The sequence below is a fragment of the Chiloscyllium punctatum genome, chromosome 3 (assembly GCF_047496795.1).
Source record: "Chiloscyllium punctatum isolate Juve2018m chromosome 3, sChiPun1.3, whole genome shotgun sequence".
Taxonomy (NCBI): Eukaryota; Metazoa; Chordata; class Chondrichthyes; order Orectolobiformes; family Hemiscylliidae; genus Chiloscyllium; species Chiloscyllium punctatum.
In genome coordinates this window covers 57,168,962-57,189,791 of record NC_092741.1, presented here as the reverse complement: position 1 = coordinate 57,189,791, position 20,830 = coordinate 57,168,962, and the positions used below count along the sequence as shown (strand labels likewise).

General features: G+C 42.1%; 1 protein-coding gene across 3 annotated transcripts in view; it reads left to right on the top strand.

The window, feature by feature from the left end:
- rars2 (arginyl-tRNA synthetase 2, mitochondrial) overlaps positions 1 to 20,830 on the top strand; it is a 77,077-nt gene that overhangs the window by 36,950 nt on the left and 19,297 nt on the right. For all 3 annotated transcript variants that reach the window (XM_072553666.1, XM_072553667.1, XM_072553657.1), the window contains 5 exons: positions 2,671 to 2,766; positions 7,273 to 7,333; positions 14,158 to 14,234; positions 16,065 to 16,189; positions 17,002 to 17,069. In XM_072553666.1, the coding sequence (XP_072409767.1) occupies positions 2,671 to 2,766; positions 7,273 to 7,333; positions 14,158 to 14,234; positions 16,065 to 16,189; positions 17,002 to 17,069 (427 nt within the window). The remainder of the gene's footprint in view (positions 1 to 2,670; positions 2,767 to 7,272; positions 7,334 to 14,157; positions 14,235 to 16,064; positions 16,190 to 17,001; positions 17,070 to 20,830) is intronic.

Below are 20,830 nucleotides of genomic sequence, written 5' to 3'. Positions count from 1 at the left end.
CAAGTCATTGAACCTTCTGGCAGGTGGATGTGAAAGACCCCATGGCATGTTTTTTTGAAGGAGAGCAGGAAGGTCCATTTTCTGATCTATACTTCCCTTATCTCATACTTCACTGATAGTTAAGCCAGCTATTAATTCCTTTTACTTTAAAAATGCATTAATTAAATATGCAGTAATAAGGGATGTGATGAGGTGCTATACAAATTCAAAGCTCCCTTTGTTTGATATCTAGATTGATCTAATCAATAAAATTAACATTAAGCAAGGGCATTTATAATGTTCTCTGTAAGCTGTGTGTCTGTGCAGAAACCTGAAAACTCTCAAACACACCCACATTAAAAGTTTAAAGACACCATGTATTTGAACAAATGACCCAGTCACACCAAAGGAAACAAAATGAGAGATCAAATCTCTTTGAGGTCTTGATCACATTATCTGGGCTGGTTTCAGTGGAGTACTTTCAAGGTGTTGCACTGTCTTAAGGTATGGCATTTGGCAAGATATTAAGTTTTCTGTTTGTCTCCTCTGGTGAACAGGATCGTCCTGACACTGTTTAAGAAGAACAGAGAATCTTGTATTATCCTGGTTGGTAAATTATAATGTCCAAAATATCAGTGGGCACTTTAATCACATGCAGCTTCCTCCAGGCTCCAGGTGTAGGGAGAGAGCAATATCTGATTAAATTGAGTTCTGAGGAAGGGTCACTGGATCCAAAACGTTAACTCTGATTTTTCTCCATGGGTGCTGCCACAGCTGTTTCCTTCAGTGTGATTGGGCATGATGCTTTTAAAACTTTGTGCATATGAGGTCACCAGGAGCTGACATCTGCTTGGGAGTCTTCAGGTTCCTGCTCAGACACACAGCAATTTCTGTTTTTGTTTCTGATGAAATTGGGTTGGAAAGAATATGGAGTCCTTTCCCATTCAGAATTATCAAAAGCAACTTGTGGTCACTTCTTTGTTTGCTTTTGGATCCCGTTGTTATGTTTGCAACTGTTTACTTAACTAACACTAATCACTCCATTCATTGTAAAATGCTTTATTCCCTTTATGGGAAGGGAATAAATAGCAACCGTTGTCACATATCAAATAAGATTTCATTACAAGTGTGTGGCACAAAGCCAGTGCCTCCAAGGTTAATTTTGTATGCAGAATTTGTAATCAGTTATGCAAATAATGGTCCAACTGTGTTTTTTAAATTATTATTGGACAAATTGGATCTCAAACTGAAATCTGGCCTGATAGAAAATATATTGTTTTATTTTTATTTGACACACTGTCATTCATGGAAGCACAGCACACAATGCTGAAAATCTGGTTTTAACAATTAACACAAATTTGTTATATTAAGGAAAATATAAAATAGAATAAAGCAAGCTATTTACATGTAGCACAATTGTGTACAAATACAATATTCCAGCTCTCCTAATAGCATCTCTACAGTACTCAAACACCAGAGAATTCTCTTCTCTGACACATCTATAGCTTTGACAGTTTGATAACTTCTTCCTTGAGTATTCATGTATCTGAGCTTCTACTTTGAGTAACCCCTTTGGGGTACTAACCAAATACGTCGGCCCGAAACGTTCACTCTGAGGGAACCTGTTTTCTAACTTTTCTGAACTAACTGCTGTCTTGAGGAGAAAAAGTCTTATACACCAAACATCAACTAGGGCTTCAGTAAACTGAAACTAAAAGTTTTCCAAGCAATGGATGCTTCCCTTCAGCAGAAAAGATCAATTCATGATCCTTCTAACTGAAAGCTAGCTAATGCTCTTCAGCATTTACTCTGCCCACTCTTAAAACTCTCTTAATGCAAACCAGTTAGCATTGTCACTTCAGGAAGCTTCTCTCATTCTCATTTCAAAACTAAACCATGGCTCCAGAACTACTCACCAATATAATGATATTAAAATATATAAAAATTGGATACCTTGCGCTTCAAAATTGAGACTTTGCCTAACATCACATATAGAGTCATAGAGATGTACAGCACGGAAATAGACCCTTCAGTCCAACCCATCCATACTGACCAGATATCCCAATCCAATCTAGTCCCACCTGCCAGCACCCGGCCCATATCCCTCCAAAACCTTCCTATTCATATACCCATCCAGATGCCTTTTTAAATGTTGCAATTGTACCAGCCTCCACCACTTCCTGCGGCAGCACATTCCATACACGTACCACCCTCTGCGTGAAGAAGTTACCTCTTAGGTCGCTTTTCTACCTTTCCCCTCTCACCCTAAACTATGCCCTCTAGTACTGGACTTCCCCAGCCCAGGGAAAAGACTTTGTCTATTTATCCTATCCATGCCCCTCATGATTTATTAAACCTCTATAAGGTCACCCCTCAGCCTCCGCTCCAGGGAAAACAGCTCCAACCTATTCAACCTTTCCCTGTAGCTCCAATCCTTCAACCCTGGCAACATCCTTGTGAATCTTTTCTGAACCCTTTTCAAGTTTCACAACATGAAACAACATCAACCTTAAGTTAAGCCAGTCTTTCTTTCTTGTTAAACATTCATCTGTCAAAAGCATAAGAATCCATCATATAGAGTGGTGTTGTATATGACAATGACAAATCCAGTTTTCTTTATTTCTCCGTTTTGAATGACAAAAATATGCAAACAAAGTAATTGAAAATTTGCCTCTGTGTTTTTCTCCAAAGGCAAGGAACTGGGGTAGTAGATCTTTCACCAAACGGTGACCTCTCAGCTTATGCCAAGGTGCTTCGCTCTGATGGAACAACCCTTTACTTGACCAGGTAATTCTTCCCCATGATTGGTGTATTTTTGTTCCTATATGTTAAAGTATTGGTGACATTTACATATTATCCATCCAAACATTCACATCTGAAACTATTATATTTGGTCAAGGTATACTTTACCATACTTTCTGCCACCCACAAACAGCCCCCGCTACTAGGGATAAATGTCCCTCCACACCCCTATCTTTGTTTCAGAGAGACCATTCACTTGTCAGATCCACGCTCCACCCACCCACCGGACCACGCCCCATTCCCAGCACCTTCCCCTGCCAACGAAAGAAGTGCAAAACCTGCACTCACACCTCTTTTCCACCCCCCCCCACCTCCGTCCAAGGCCCCAAAGGATCCTTCCAGACATGTCATCTACTATATCCATTGCACCCGATATGGATTCCTATACATTGGGGAGACAGGAAATCAGCTTGTGGATGGTTTCAGAGAATGTCTCTGGGACACCCGCACCAACCAAATAACCCCACCACCCCATGGCTGAACACTTCAACTCCCCCTTCCACTCCACCAAGGACATGCTGGTCCTGGGCCGTCTCCATTGTTAAACCCTAACCTCCTGACGCCTGAAGGAAGAATGCCTCATCTTCCATCTGGGGTTCCTGCACCCACACTGGCTCAATGTGGATTTTACCAGTTTCCTCATTCCCCCTCCCTCCACCTTATCTCAGTCCCAAGCCTCCAACTCAGCATCACCCTCATGACCTGTCCATCTTCCTTCCCACCTATCCATTACACCCCCCTCTCTGTCCTTTCATCTCTCTCTTTTGCCCCCCCCCTCCCCAATCTTCATCTACCTATCACATTCCCAGCTACATTCTCCCCCCCCCCCCCCCCCCCCCCCCCCCCCCAAAGCCACATACCCCCTCCCACTCTTCTCTAAGCAGCCCTCCCTGGCCCACAAGCCTCATTCCTGATGAAGGGCTTGTGCCTAAAACATCAATTCTCCTGCTCCTCGGATGCTGCCTGACTGGCTTGCTCTTCCAGTGCCATCCTCTCGACTATATCAGCTGTATGTCTGCACTGGCAACGCTTTGTTCTTTCCTATAGGTTTCCACATTTTCTTTTAAGCTTGAAGGGAGTTATAAAATGGCTGCAATTAAGGTCAGGAACAATGGTTTTAACAAAGGTAAACCTATCCATCACTGATTAGTACCCTTACCATGAGCCATTTTGAGCTGAGTCTAAATTTACAAAATTGGATTTGTTCTGCATAAGTTAAAGTAAAAATTTAAAAAGGTTGAAGTTGGAACATTTAGCTGTAATTAGCTATTGACTCTGTGCAACAGCAAGAATGCTAATGGACCAATACTCCACATCAGTGTTGCAGCCCTAAGGCTGATGTTCACTTCCTTGTGCAGATAGTTTTCAGTCATGACGTTGTGAAGAGAAAGGTGTAAGAGATGAGATGAACTGCTTCCTCCTTGTGAAAGAACAAATTCAAGCAGATGGGTCACTTCAGCCTGCTGTTGTAAATTGCTGTAGTCAATTAAAGATTCATGGGCAGAGATTTGAAGAGAAAATCTTACTGAGTCCTTCATCCTGGGAAATGTGGTATGCCTTTGTCAGAAGACATTTGAGAAGAAAAGAGTTAGTTATGTCACTGAAAGCCCACAAAATTTCTGCAATTGATTATTGTTAAGAATAATTGAGACACTGTAAAAAGTGTTATTAAATCATGTCCTTGGGGGAGTTGATGTGGTTGGCCACAGGACAGTGAAGTTGTTTTATGCACGTGGACCAGAGATGTTCCTGAACTGCTCTGAGAGTTGGCGTCCTGTCTTCCCAATATAGATCGAGCACCAACACACGGAGCATTTCAAGGAACATCTCTGGTCTGCACGCACCAACCAACCCTACCACCCTGTGGCCAACCACATCAACTCCACCCTCCCCCTCCCCCAAGGACATGCAGTGGAGGTGGCCCAGGATTTGCCAAATCAAAGTCACCCACTGACTGGAGGAAGAACACCTCATCTTCCACCTTGGGGCCCTTCAACCACACGACACTACATCAGCTTCAACAGTTTCCAAATCTCTCCTCCCCCCGCAACTTCATTCCAGAACCGACCCTCCAACTCTGCACAGTCCTCTTGAACTATCCTACATGTCCATCTTCCTTCCCACCTATCTGCTCCATCCTCTACTCCGACCTATCACAATCACCTCCTACCTGGATCCCCCTATGGCCATCCCACCTACCTACCCCCAGCCCCAGCCCCACCTCCCCCCACCTCCTATCTGTATCTGAGCACCTCCCTTTCCCATTCCTGATGAAGGGCTTTTGCCCAAAAGGTCGATGTTCCTGCTCTTCAGAAGCTGCCTGACCTTGTACTTTTTCCAGCGCCATGCACTTTGACTCTGACTCTCCAGCATCTGCAGTTCTCACTCTTTCCACTTTGAATAGCTGAATACTGTGGAATATAAACCAGAGAGCTTTCCAGAAGTGTATTTCGCCCATCGACTTTACGCTGTTCACCACTGACTTGATCTCATGAGAATTTTGAATTGTACTTTTCCCCATTTACGTCATGGGTAATATGTTTGATCAGATATGCAGAAAGCTAATTGATTTTCAAAGTGGTAGATTGTACACAATGAAAATAATTAGATATGTTTTAACAACTGACTTTTTCTTTATTTACATAAGGAGTTGACTGTATCCACCCTTTCGTCTCCAATTACTCTCTACCCTTGAACTTTTGATTAGAAGATGCGGTAGCAAAGCTAGACCATTTGGTGGTCCATTTACATTGCGAAGGATTTATCTTTATCTTTATCTTCCACCTTGGTATCAACCCCCAGAGTCCTGCACATCCTGGTGTTGTCAATTAAATCAGATTGGAAATATCATGTGTTCTGTAGAATCATTGTTCATTGCCTTTCCAGAGTATGGCCAATTTGAGACCACAAACATCTTCCTTCCCATGTAGGCATTTTCAGTTTTGCATTTTCCAATGTTCGGGACAATGTCTAAAAGGATATTGTAACCTAACAATTTCAAATAACTTGAATTGGCATTTTTAAAAACTTGTTACCGTTGCTACATTCAGTCCATTCCCTGGAAGAGATTTTCCTCCTCTGCCAACACGTTGAATTATCATAGAGTCCTACCCATGAGGTGTCACGAATATGTGGGTGAGGTGTTGCCTAAAAACAAATGCAAAACAACTCTCTGTTCATGTTCTAATTTTTTGTTGTATCTTTAGCTGTAATAAAATATTTAGTGCAAGTTATTCCCACCTCTACAAATTGGTTGATTGAATGAAAATGGTGAGGCTTATGAATAGTTTGCACGTTTACAGATAATCAATCATTTATATTAAATAAATGGTGTAAATGACTTTCCCAGTTCATCTTCCATTCGGTGAGCAGATCTTTTTAATAGCTGTAATATATTTGCTTACTTGAATCAATGCTTTTGTAGAGAGTTTCTACATCATTAAAGTAAAACTAAGACGTTTTATTATGTGTGGATATGGGGATATTTTAAAGGTCTGTAATTAGAAATGGGTGTGTCTTGGTGCAGTACTGAAATTATAATCATAAGCTTTCTACTTTTTTTATGGTGGGACATTTCAAACAACATTAGTAAGCTCTTCGAGCTAAAGAAAATATGCAAAATGTACCTTTGCATGGAAATATGTCAATAGTAGAAGATAAAATGAAAAACATCAGCTTTTTTTTCACGAGCAGATGAGAGAAAGTCTTTATTTCCATCACTGAACCTAACAGGAAATATCCAAGTGGAAGAATGTTACAAATATCCCTTGCATCATATGTTATTATTTCATTCGTAATGATGTATTACCAGACATTACGACTGTGTGGCCTGATTTTTCCCTAAGTTTCCATTACTGTTTAAAGCAGCAGATTGCCCTGCTGTGTTAATTTATAGGCCAGCTTTGTAAAAATAGATTATTTGGATCTGCTGTTAACTACTTTCCTCAATTTCCTGAACAAGGGAGTACAATGGATATCCTCTTCAGTGAATGACACCAGGGTGAAATTTTAATTCGTTCACTTTTAGAATTAAAATCAAATCATTGATTTCTGTATTAAGTGTAAACACTGCATTATTTCTGCTAGTGTAAACTAATGAATGTATTTTGTTTGCAATGGTATTGTCTAAATTTGAACAACTTGTCTGTATCACCCCAAAATTGAGATACGGTTCTTTGAAAAATGTCAACATTTGCAGAAAATTTACTCCAAAACTTGAAAACAATTGTTCACGTATGTTTGCTCTCCTTTGGTTGCCTGTGTTTTGGACGACGAACAACGATAAGTGAGCAATTCACCACATAATATATTATTAAAATGCCAGAGGTATGGGATCTTTTGCTCCTTTACGTTGTGAAAGAGAATACCCATTTGTAAGGTTTGCTACCTGATCTACTTGATGGGAGGCATTTTGATTTTCAGCAAAAAATATTGAAACAAGAGATATCATCCATGGAAATAATTGCTGTTCTTTCACTATTTTGTTTACAGAGATATTGCAGCTGCCATAGATCGAATGGAGAAATATAATTTTGACCAAATGATTTATGTGGTAGGTAACTAAAGTGTTTCAACAAGAATTGCCCTTGGGAGCCTGAGAATTCATATAACTTGCAGTTTGTTTTTTTAATTAAGCAGTTTGGATGTACAGTCATTATTTCTACTACCTTTTATTTCCATTCTGAGGGAATTCTTTTTAACTGGAGTACTCAAAAGATTGAATAATGTCAAATTAAATGAAAGATCTGATGAAACTTGTATGAAATTATCTTGCTAAAGTTTAAACTGCTGTTTTTGAGAAATATTTGTCTGTGTTAGAATAACATAGCCAGAATAAAGCCATGTGACTTGCTTGGCACAACACAATATTAATAATTTGCAAGGAATTCATAAACTTTATGCATGAATTGGTCTGTTCAAATTTTCAAAGCCTCTCTTAAAATTCATTTTCTCCTATTTTTCCCATCTGTGCGTTTTCTCTCTCTCTCTCTCTCTCTCTCTCTCTCTCTCTCTCTCTCTCTCTCTCTCTCTCTGCTGTTGAGCCATTGTGAGATTGTAAGCCTTAATTTGTATCCTAAAGATATTCTGTCCAATATTGAATTCAGTGTCAAATGTAAGAGCTCTGTTGTCTGATTTGGGGTAGCAAGTGTATTCCTATAAAAAGGTAGCTGAAAGGTCAGATCTTCAGAAGCAAATATTGTTGATGAAGCAAGTTTATTTACACTGACCAGACTACCCTGACTATCCATTTCTATCAGTGAGAACTGCCAATAAATTTGAGAATGAGCCCGACATGCTTCACAGAGACATAATCAGACAAAACAGAGGCTCTTAAACAAGCAGGTATTAATTTGTGATCAAAAGACCGGTCAAGAGGTAAGTTTAAAGCACATCTGAAGGAAAATATGGAGTCAGGTGAATAAGGGGATTCCAAAGGATGATATCAGGGAGACTAAAACCAAGCATCAGTAGTTGAAGGAGGCAACAGGCAGGCATGTGAGACCTGATCTGAAGGTTATGAAGAACTCTGCTGGGTTGTAGACATTGGGAAGTTGCAAGACTATGATGGGGAGAACTTTAAATTCAATTGGTTGATGGATAGAGGACCAGTGTAGCTTAGTGAGCTGGGATGATTGGTGAAGAGGACTTCATGTTGGATAAAGTATGTACAGCAGAGTTTTAAATTTGCAGAGTGTGCAAGATGAGGCAGAGATGGAGATGGGCATGGTTAACGGCACAGCATGCAATAGCTAGAGCTACGTGACCCCACAACTAACTCTTGCAGTCAACACTCTGCATTCTTGCTACATGTATTGTGAATGATATTAGCAGTTAAGCCAATAAGAAGAGGAGGATCAGTGAATTTTATCACCTTCAATGATGACAGTTCCAGAGACCTGAGCACTGGAGGCAAAGTTTCAATCATCATTTGTCCAGAATTGCCATTGGCTTTGTATCTCATGGTGGGCATCTCCGGACAGATCTTCAGCCAATGCAGTTCACTCATTGGCACCAACAAAGTAACTGATTACACTGGCTACATCAAAAACTATCCTGAATGCCTGTATTTCCCAACTACCCTCAACCGAGCCATTCCAGTACAGCTACCTGGCACGTGGAGAATTGCTTGCATTTTTTTCTGTTCAGAACACACATCCAATCTGCCTGTGTGTACTTGATCATGAGGAAGCTGATGAGAAGCAGATGTTATTACTAATAGCCTGTCCACCAATGTAGAGGTTGGGTTCTGTGTCTAATGTTTGGCTTAACCCTCATGGCAGCTTTGGGTCAAAAACAGGAAGAGACAGGGATTTGTGTGTGGGCAGTGGGATGGATGGTGCAGGGTCAGGTAATTCTTTTGTGGACCCCAGGGAAACTGGGTAGGGAAAAAAATCCATGACTTTGTTGTCATTCAATGCGTAAGGTTAGGACTGAGCAACTGATATGAATGTCACGTGGTAACTCCATTTTCAACTTGATCATAAAAGAATAAAAACTTCATTCAGCGTGAGAGACACAAAGACCTATTGCCCCATGTTTTGTTGACAGAAAAAACAATGAATGGTGCTCACTGTGTGTTATGCATACTCTTGCAAAATATAGCAAGCTTTTACAGTACGGTTTACAGTAATTAGAAATTAACTTCTGCCTGATCTTCTACTGAGGATTTGGGGCCTGTGTAGACGGGGCTAAATACATATCTTTTTAGTCAATTAGATTGAAACATGCAGAATCTAAACCAGGAAGTGTAAGTTAGAATATTTAATTGAATGTAAAATCATTTACAGAAAGCAAAATAAAGAGCGAGAAAGAAAGATGGGAGTTGGAGAGGGAGAGAGACAGATAAGAGACAAAGCAAAGGTAAAATTTAATTTTTGTTTTAAATCTCCAATAATTAAAATCTGAGGGAATGACATTGTACTTCTGTTTAAAAAAGATACATTTGTAGTGCCAGGGACGTGGCTTGTCAATAATTATGGCTTATCGTTCTATTAAACATGCAGTTACACTTGAATGGGCAGCCTCTAACTTTTTATCCATTTAAAGGGTGTCTCTTGGATAACTACTGCAACTTCTTTTGTGTATGGGAATAGTGAGACTGTTGATCAGGCATAGGAAAGCTTCTGCAGAATAAGGGCAGCTTAAAAAGCAACTCACTGATATCGATGTTTAATTGCATCTATGAGTACACTGGAAGTTTTTGTCCAGTTTAATATAAGTGAATGCTGCTAGCCTTGCCCTTATACAAACTGCAAACTCCAGATTATTTCTAGTCTTCTAGTTCATGCAGTAATATAGGATGATGGAACATACAATAAAATTTTCATTTTTTTCCTCTTGTGAGAGGAGAAGCTGTATTTCAGCAACATTACAGTTGAATAAAGGTAATTATGAAGGCATGAGAGAGGAACTGACTAAAATAGACTGGAAGCAGAGGCTAACCGGGAAGACACTAGAGCAAAAATGGCAGGAGTTTGTAGGTATAATTGAGGACACTGTACAAAGATTCATTCCCAAGAAAAGAAAGATTAACCGGGGAGGGATTAGACAACCTTGGCTGACAAAGGAAGTCAGGAAATGTATTAAAGAAAAAGAGAGATCCTATAAAGTGGCTAAGAACAGTGGGAAATCAGAAGATTGGGAAGGATACAAAAGCAAACAGAGGATAACAAAGAGTGTAATAAGAAATGAGAGGATCAAATATGAAGGTAGGCTAGCCAGTAATATTAAAAAAAAATAGTAAAAGTTTCTTTCAGTACATAAGAAACAAACGACAGGCAAAAGTAGACATTGGGCCACTTCAAACTGATGCAGGGAGCCTAGTGATGGGAGATAAGGAAATAGCAGGAGAACTTAACAAGTACTTTGCGTCAGTTTTCACAGTGGAAGACATGAGTAATATCCCAAAAATTAAAGGGTGTCACGGGGCTGAGTTGAGTATGGTTGCCATTACGAAAGAGATAGTGCTAGAAAAGTTAATAAGTCTTAAAATTGATAAATCTCCTGGCCCCGATGGGATACACCCTAGAGTTCTGAGAGAGGTTGCTGAGGAAATAGCAGAGGCATTGGTTGAGATCTTTCAAGAGTCACTGGAGTCAGGAAAGGTCCCTGATGATTGGAAGATGGCTGTAGTAACCCCCTTGTTCAAGAAAGGATCAAGGCAAAAGATGGAAGATTATAGGCCAATCAGCTTAACCTCGGTTGTTGGTAAAATTCTAGAATCCATCATTAAGGATGAGGTTTCCAAATTCTTGGAAGAGCAGAGTCTGATTAGAACAAGTCAACATGGATTTAGTAAAGGGAGGTCATGCCTGACAAACCTGTTGGAATTTTTTGAAGAGGTAACAAGTAGGTTAGACCAGGGAAACCCAGTGGATGTGGTCTATCTAGACTTTCAAAAGGCCTTTGATAAGGTGCCACACGGGAGGCTGCTGAGCAAGGTGAAGGCCCATGGTGTTCGAGGTGAGCTGCTGGGATGGATTGAGGATTGGCTCTCTAACAGAAGGCAGAGAGTTGGGATAAAAGGTTCTTTTTCAGAATGGCAGCCGGTGACGAGCGGTGTCCCGCAGGGTTCGGTGCTGGGGCCACAGCTGTTCGCATTATATATTAATGATTTGGATGAGGGAACCGGGGGCATTCTAGCGAAGTTTGCCGATGATACGAAGTTAGGTGGACCGACAGGTAGTACTGAGGAAGTGGGGAGGCTACAGAAGGATCTAGACAGGTTGGGAGAGTGGTCCAGGAAATGGCTGATGGAATTTAACGTGAGCAAGTGCGAGGTCTTGCACTTTGGCAAAAAGAATAAAAGCATGGACTACTTTCTAAATGGTGAGAAAATTAATAAAGCCAAAGCACAAAGGGATCTGGGAGTGCTAGTCGAGGATTCTCTAAAGGTAAACATGCAGGTTGAGTCTGTGATTAAGAAAGCGAATGCAATGTTGTCTCTTATCTCAAGAGGGTTGGAATATAAAAGCAGAGATGTACTACTAAGACTTTATAAAGCTCTGGTTAGGCCCCATTTGGAGTACTGTGTGCAGTTTTGGTCCCCACACCTCAGGAAGGACATACTGGCACTGGAACGTGTCCAGCGGAGATTCTCACGGATGATCCCTGGAATGACAGGTCTAGCATATGAGGAACGGCTGAGGATACTGGGATTGTATTCGTTGGAGTTTAGAAGATTAAGGGGAGATCTAATAGAGACGTACAAAATAATACATGGCTTTGAAAAGGTGGATGCTAGGAAATTGTTTCTGTTAGGCGAGGAGACTAGGACCCGTGGACACAGCCTTAGAATTAGAGGGGGTCATTTCAGAACAGAAATGCGGAGACATTTCTTCAGCCAGAGAGTGGTGGGCCTGTGGAATTCATTGCCACGGAGTGCTAAATGTCTTCAAGGCCAAGATTGATAGGTTCTTGTTGTCTAGAGGAATTAAGGGCTACGGGGAGAATGCTGGTAAGTGGAGCTGAAATGCGCATCAGCCATGATTGAATGGCGGAGTGGACTCGATGGGCCGAATGGCCTTACTTCCACTCCTATGTCTTATGGTCTAACATTTGAAAATCTTGAAAGCCATGAGCACGCAAAATACTTGGCATGCTACATGTTCTGAGAGTGGGGAAAATTGCCTTGTGTGGGAGCAGTGGGAAATGTTTTTGAAAGTGTAACAATTACAGAGAATAACAACAAGGTTTCCCTGTAATCGGGATGTCCAATTTGACTTGTTTGACCATCGTTCTCTTGCCAGGCCTTGAAAATTGGAGCGATGAGGAGAGATAGAGTTTTTTTCCTGAGAACACAGGAAGCTGGGGTGGGAGGGGGGAGGGGCGCTGATGTAGTTGCGACACACAAAGTAACAGAGGACTTGGATAGAGTGACCAAGGGGGATCTGCTTCCCCTACCTGAGAGGTCACTTTCCAGAGGGTACACATTCAAGGTGACTGGTAAAATGATTAGAGGACATGAGACAAGTTTCTTGTCCAGAGGGTGGGGGCTATCAGGCATGTGTTCCTCCAGGTTGGTAGCTGACGCAGAAACCCTCAACTTCTTTCAGAAATACCTGCATCTGCACCTGAAGTGTTATAACCTGCAAGGCAACTGCCGAGGTGCTAATAAATGGAATTAGAATAGGCAGCTAGTTTGTTCAAGTTGGTACAGACATGATGGGCTGAACGGTCTCTTTCTGTGCTGTGTCTTCTCTATTGTCCAATATAAAAATACAATGCCTGTCGAATTGTGATAAAGCCTGAAAATCTATCTTTAAAAATGCCAGCTGTGAGAGATTGGGGAGACCACCTCTGTTCATTTCATCAGCTCACAATGAGACTATTCCCTGTTCCATAACTTTATTTCAAATGATGTTCGATCATTGCTGCAAAATGCATGACAATTATTTTTGATATTTTTATCAAACTATCAGTTTTTGAGTTGTTAACTAATTTTCAGTTTTCTTTTGCCCCTTCAGCATGTTGTTTTGTCTTCTCCCATCTTGGGTTCACTCTCTTGATTGAGATGGCTGGCAGGCAGTTTTACTGATGTTCATCTAAAATTCATGGAGATGCACCTTGCTCGGTTGTTTTTCTTTAATTCCCCTCATTGTAAAATATCTCCCTTCTAATGCATGACTTCAAGGAGGAACAACTTGAATTCAGGACTCGCCAAGTGAAGAGGTGGGGATGCCATCGTTACATTCAAACTGTGCGGCTGTACATCTCCAGGATTATTAATTTTGATAGGTATTTGTTTGCTCAGATGTTGCCCACTTGCTGAACTGAAGCCTTCTGCTCAAGGGCAGTTATAAAGTTGTTTGTTTGCCACAAGACTTTGATCATACTTTGCAACGGCTAGAAGCACAAAGTGATTCCTTACTGGTGCATTTGTGTTTCAGCATTTTTTTAAAAATAAACTTATGCTGTGCTGTGCTGTTTTCAGTTTGGATATTTTGGGATACCTCTTGACATTAGATTGAAAGGATTGTGATTGAGGCTTTCGGCTTTGATAGAGAATCATAGAGTCATACAGCATGGAAACAGACTCTTTGGACCAAATAGTCTATGCTGACTATGTCCCCAAACTAAACTGCCACCTGCCTGTGTTTGGCCCATATCCTTCCAAACCTTTCCTGTTCAAGTACTTATCCAAATGTCTTTTAAACATTGTAACTGTACCTGCATCCACCACATCCTCTGTCACTTCATTCCACACACTAACCACTCTCTGTGTGGAAAAGTTGCTTCTCATGTCCTTTTTAAATCTTTCTCCTTTCATCTTAAAACTGTGCCCCCTAGTCTTGAACTCTTCCACTCTAGGGAAAATACCCTTGTTATTCACTTTATCTGTGATTTCTATATTAATAGCTGTATATCTTTCTTCAGACAGATAAAGAACAGTGTACCCATTTCCAGCAGTTGTTTGGTGTACTGAAAGTCATGGGCTACAACTGGACCGAACGGTAGGTACCAAGTAAAGAAGGTTCTGTATAACTACCACATTTCCATTGTAATGTAGTAATAAACCACAGTCCACCACAGACTACTCGAGTACAATTGACTCCACCCTTTTCATATTCGATAAAATTATAGAAGCTGAAAAGGAAAGCAACTGTTGGGAGTGAAGGGAAATAGAGGGAGGGAAATTGAACCAACATGAACAAATGCTGTCAGGCATGCAGAGAAAAAGGATCTTTTTATTCAGTCATGGGAGTGGGCATGACTGTCTGGGCCTAGATGCCCCCGTCCCTAGCTGTCCCTGAGAAGGTGGTAGTGGGCTGTCTTCTGGAATCGCTGCTGCACGTTTCTTGTAGGTGCCGAGAGGAGGGGAATTCCTTTCTTTTGACTGAGTGACGCTGAAGGAATTCTAATTCTAGAAGTGAGACAAGCTGAGAAAAGCATTGGTTGCCAGGTAACTCGAAGCAAAGAAAAGTACAGAGATTTTTTTTTTTAAGTTTTAAAGTTAAACTTTTAAAACAATCAAAAGTGTCCATCACTCAAAATAAATTAACTGGTTTCTAGAATAAATAGTACTGGGAAACTTCAGCTATTGTTAAGAAAATGTTTTATCCAGAGGTCGCACTGGTGGCATTTTCTTGTTAACTGCCTCTCAATATCCTCCATTCTCACCTCTTTTTGTCTTCACAGACCAATTTGTATTCCCTGTCTAATGTTCTTCTCTGCCTCATTTGGCCTCTTCAGGACAGTCACTAATCCCTGAACGAAAGGTGTTTGGATCACCCATTCCCAGACCTTTGCTGGTACTGCCGAGTAATAGACTATTGGTCCAGTGTCATCATTAACTTTGAGTGGGGATATATGCTGATTATTGCACCATTCAGGTCTTCCCCCCAATACTGAAGCTACAAGAGGCTGACAAGTAGCAAGTAACATTCATGCCATACATGTGACCATCTCCAGCAAGAGAAAATCTAACTATCATCCCTTGATGTTCAATGACATCGCCATCACTGAATCCCCCACTATTAACATTGTGAGAGTTATCATTCACCAGAAACTGAACTGGACAACTACATAAATAGTGTGGCTACGAGAACAGATAAGAAACTGAGAATCCTGTGGCGAATAACTTGCCTTCCAACTCCCTAAAGCCACAAATCACAGTCTGGACTGTGTTGGGATGTTGCCCAATTGCATGGATGAGTGCAGCTCCAACAACATCAAGACAAAACATCCTGCTTGATTGGCATCTCATCCACAGATATTTACTCCCTCCACCACCAACTCTCAGTAGCAGCAGTGTGTATGATTTGAAAGATGCATTGCAGTAATCCACCAAATCTCCTTAATACCATCTTTCAAACTCCCACCACTATATCTAGAAGGACAATGGTATCAGACAAATGGGGCCACACCGTCTGCAGGTTCCCCTCCAAACCGCACACCATCCTGACTTGTAACTGTATCGCTGATCCTTTCAGTGCTGTTGGGTCAGATTACTGGATCTCTTTTTGCCCCCTGGCCCCGTAAAACAAAATGCCATTATGGATCGACCTCAAGCACGTGATTGCAGTGGTTCAAAAAGATAGCTCACCACCACCTTCATTTGAGCTCGGGGCAAGAAATAAATGATGGCAACCAGTGACACCCACATCCCATGAATGAATGAAAATAATTAAACAGTGTCAGGTTAACAAGGACTATCAATGGGACTCGGGGAAACGTGTCTTTTGTTCCTGAAAGGTTTAAGCTGCCCTTGTAGTTAAGAGTTAAAGAAACTCAAATCATCTTCCTTTTGCCATGTGTAGTACTTTCACTGGTCACTTTTGCAGATGCCGGCATGTTCCCTTTGGGTTAGTTAAAGGGATGAAGACTCGGAAAGGAGATGTTGTCTTTCTAGAAGATGTTATGAATGAGGCCCGGACCAGAATGCTGCAAAACATGGCTGCCTCAAAGAGTGAGTGCTCCACTCTAATGGTTAAAACTTTACCTTTTCTCCGTCCCTCCAAAGTACTGCCTCCTTCATAGCCTGAGGCTGAGTCGTAGAATCCCTACAGTGCGGAAAAAGGCCATTTGGTCCATTGAGTCCACACCGACCCTCCAAAAAGCATCCCAGCCAGTCTGACACCCCATCATCACCATCGTAACCCTGTAACCACCCAAATTCACCCAACCTGCACATCCTTGGACTGTGGGAGGGAACTGGAGCACCTGGAGGAAACCTGGAGGGAGAATGTACAAACTCCACACTGACAGTTGCCCAAGGGTGGCATTGAATCCAGGCTATGAGGCCCACCCTTTGTGTGCTACTCAAAGTTTTCTGAGTACTTGCTCCTTGGGTAATTTTCTGCAGCTAATGAATTTACCATCGGAACCATCAGGGATATCTGGGCTCCATTATGGTCAGGAAGCTTTGAATCCTTTTGTTAAAGCCAGGTGGTGATGGGTGAAATAACATTCCTCTTTCCCCTCTCTTTGTTTTCATTCAAATACGGTTCGTTCTGCTTTAATGCACATTTCATTAATGCAAAATCGCTGTGACACAATTGTTGAATTTGGGGACACTTTCTACAGCGCAAATTTTTAAAGCATATATTGGTGATAAAGCACGAATTCGGCCATGTTGGTTTTTAAATGGTGCTGCTAATTACCCGATTTTTTAAAAAAAATATATCACACAGGGTTGAACGAGAACGGAACTACTGTGCTATAGCAGAACCGACTGTTATTCACATTTGTGTTTCATACTTTGTTTTTATTCACATCAAGCAACAAAGGAATTGGAAGACCCTGAAGGTACGGCAGAGAAAGTGGGTGTGGCTGCACTTATTATTCAGGTAATGACTGCCCCTTGCTGTTTTCACCTTGTTGAGAGATTAGATGGTTCTTCAATTTTTAATTTTTTTATTTGTGAAAACTTTGGTGTGATGTGGGGAGTACGTTAAACTAGAAAATTCCATGATGGGACTTTTACTGGAAGACGACACGTCCGGGTTATGTGGAGTTATCTCAAGTTTTCCTTTCAGTGTTGTGGCTGTGTTCCGTTAACAAACAAACTGAAGGTGCCAGCCATTCAGGGTGGCCAGTTAGTGCCATCGGTCATCATAAGGACATGAGCTAGGAGCTGGAGCAGACAGCTCAGACTCTCAAGCCTGCTGCACTATTTAATATGATCATGGCTGAATTTCTCTTGGCCTCAACTTCACTTTCCTGCCCACTCCCTACAATCCTTTAAACTGTAACTAACTAAAAATCTGTCCATCTCCTCCTCAAATTCATTGTGTTCTGGCATCTGCCGGGCTTGGGGATAGTCAGTTTCGCAGACCCTGTGAAAGCAGTGATTGTTTTCCTCGTCTCTATCCAAACACTATGACCTCTTGTTCTAGATTGCCCCACATGAGTAAGCTACCTCTTTCATCTACTTTGTCAATCACCTTTACTGTCTTATCTATCTGAATCAGATCTTCTCTCACTCTTTGGAACTCTTGAGAGTATAGGCCTAAACTGCGCAATCTCTCGTCAGAAGACAAATCTCTCATCCCTAGAATCAATCTAGTGAACCTCATCTGAACTGCCTCCATTCCAAGTATATTTCCCTCAAGTAAGGGACCAAAATTGTATTCAATACCCCAGATTTTGTCTCACTAATGTCTAGTACAGTTGCAGCAACACTTCTCTACTTTTAAACTCCTTCCTTTTGACTTCAGCTGGTAACAAGGAAGTCAGAAGTCACACAACACTAGGTTATAGTCTGACAGGTTTGTTTGAAGTCACACATTTTCAGAGTACTGATGAAGGAGCAGTGCTCCAAAAGCTTGTGATATCAAATAAACCTATTGGACTATAACCTGCTGTTGTGTGGTTTCTGACTCTGTCCATCCCAGTCCACATCTCCTCTCCATATTACCGAACTGTACTTGCATACCAGTTTTTTCTGAATTATGCACAAGGACACCCAGATCCCTCTGCACTGAAGTACTCTGATGTTTATAGAGGCACTGAGATCTACAGCCTGCATTAGTCAAACACAACCACTTTCCTACTGTCACCCCATTTCCAACACTTGACATTGTATGCCTTGGCATTGCAAGTCTAAACACTTCTTAAATCTTACAAAGGTTCCTGCCTCTCCCACCCTTACAGGCAGACAGTCCCAGATTCCCACCACCGTCTGGCTGAAAAGGCTTTTCCTCACATCTCCTCTAAATTTTCTGTCCCTTCTCACTGATCATTCCATTAGGGAAATGTTTTTCCCAGTCCACTCTATCTATGATTCTCATTATTTCATATGTTTCAATCACACCCCTCTCTCAGTCTCCTGCTGTGAGGAAAACTTCCTCAGTCTATCTAATCTGCTCCTATCTGAAACTCTCCAGCTGAGCAACATTCTGGTAAATCTCCTCTGCATCCCCTCCAGTGCTGTCACATCCCTGCTATGGTGTGGATCCCTGACCTGCACACAATCCTGTAGCTGTAGCCTAACCAAAGTTGTTTTTTTTCCCAGCTTAATCTTCCTGCTGTTAAACTCAAACCTCAGCTGACAAAGGCAAGTACACCAAATGCCCACTTGGGCTCCTGTGATGCAGTGGTAGCATTCCTCTGTCTGAGCCAGGAGGCCTAGATTCAAATCCCACCTGCTCATGTTGAGTAAAATAAACACCATATACCTTTTTTAACCACTTTATCAACCTGACCTCATACCTTTTAAGGGACCAGTGTAAATACACACCAATGTCCCTCTGATCCTTGGGATTTTGTAGGGTCCTACCATTCATCATGTATTCCCTTGCCTTGTTTGTCCTGCCTAAGTGCACCACCCCACATTTCTCTGGATTGAATTCTACTGATCACCCCATTTGACCAGCCCGCCTATATCCTCCTGCAATCTAAGGCTATCTTCCTCACTATTTATCACCCCATTTAGATAATGAGTTAGCCTTGTATTCCTCCGTCTAAAATGGATAACCTAGCTGTCTTAAACTTCATTAATTTTTGGCCCATTCACCTAACCTGGTCAGGCAGCATCCGAGGAGCAGGAGAGTCAATATTTTGAGCATAAGCTCTTCATCAGGAATGGGAGGGTGGCCCAAGGGGGCAGAGAGATAAATGACAGGGGGCTGGAGATGGTGGGAAGGTAGCTGGGATTGCAATAGGTAAATGAAGGTAGGGGTGAAGGAGGGTGGAGTGGATAAGTGGGAAGGAAGATGGACAAGTGGAGCATTTAAGACGGCGGTTGGAAGATTGGATCTGGGATAGGGTGGAGGGGTGGGGAAATGAGGAAACTGGTGAAATCCACATTGATCCCGTGTGGTTGGAGGGTCCAGAGGACGAAGACGACACGTTCTTCCTCCAGACATCAGGCGGTCAGAGTTTGGCGGTGGAGGAGTCCTAGGACTCGCATGTCATTAGTGGAGTAGGACTGGGAGTTAAAATGTTTGGCCGCAGGGCAGTGGGGTTGTTTAGTGCGTGTGTCTCAAAGATGTTCTCTGAAATGTTTCACATATTGGTGTCTTGTCTCCCCGATGTAAAAGAGACCACATCAGGAGCAACGGACACAGTAGATGATGTGTGTGGAAGTACAGGTAAATCTGTTGGATGTGGAAGGATCCTTTGGGATCTTGGACGAAGGTGAGGGGGGAGGTGAGGTTGCAAGTTTTGCACTTCCTGCGGCGGCAGGGGAATGTGCCGCGTGTGAAGGGTGTGTTGGTGGGGGGCATTGACCTAACAACTACATGTACTTCAACACACATCATCTACCTTGCCTGTTGCTCTTGATATGGCCTCCACTACATCAGGGAGACAGAACACCAACTTGTGGAACATTTGAGAAAACACCTCTGGGACACATGCAATAAATAATCCCACTGTTCTGTGGCCAAACACTTCAACTCCCCCTCCTACTCCGCCAAGGACATGCAAGACCTGGGCCGCCTCCACTGCCAAACTGTAGCCACTTGACACCTAGAGGAAGAACACCACCTCTTCCACCTTGGGATCAATGTAGATTTCACCAGTTTCCTCATTTTACGCCCCCCCCCCCCCCCTTTCCTGGATCTAACCTTCCAACTTGGCACTGTCCTACCTCTCCATCTTACTTCCCATCTATCTGCTCCAATCTCCTCTCTGACTTATCACCTTCACCCCTGCCTTCATTACCTCTCGTATTCCCTACTACCTCAGCCCTTTCCATTTATCTCTCTGCCCCCTTGGGCCACCCTCTCATTCCTGATGAAGGGCTTATGTTCAAAACATCGACTCTCCTGCTCCTTGGATGCTGCCTGACCAGCTGTGCTTTTTTAGCACCCCTCTCTTCAACTCTGATCTCACGCATCCGCAGTCCTCACTTTCTCCTATTTACCTAACCTGTCCGTATAATGGTCAATTTCTTATTTCTTCAGTGCAACTTACTTTCCCACTTATTGACATGACCGAACAGGTCAATTTTTAATTCTCAGATCATTGATTAGACTAGATTAGATTACTTAGTGTGGAAACAGGCCCTTCGGCCCAACAAGTCCACACTGACCCGCCGAAGCACAACCCACCCAGACCCATTCCCCTACATTTACCCCTTCACCTAACACTACAGGCGATTTAG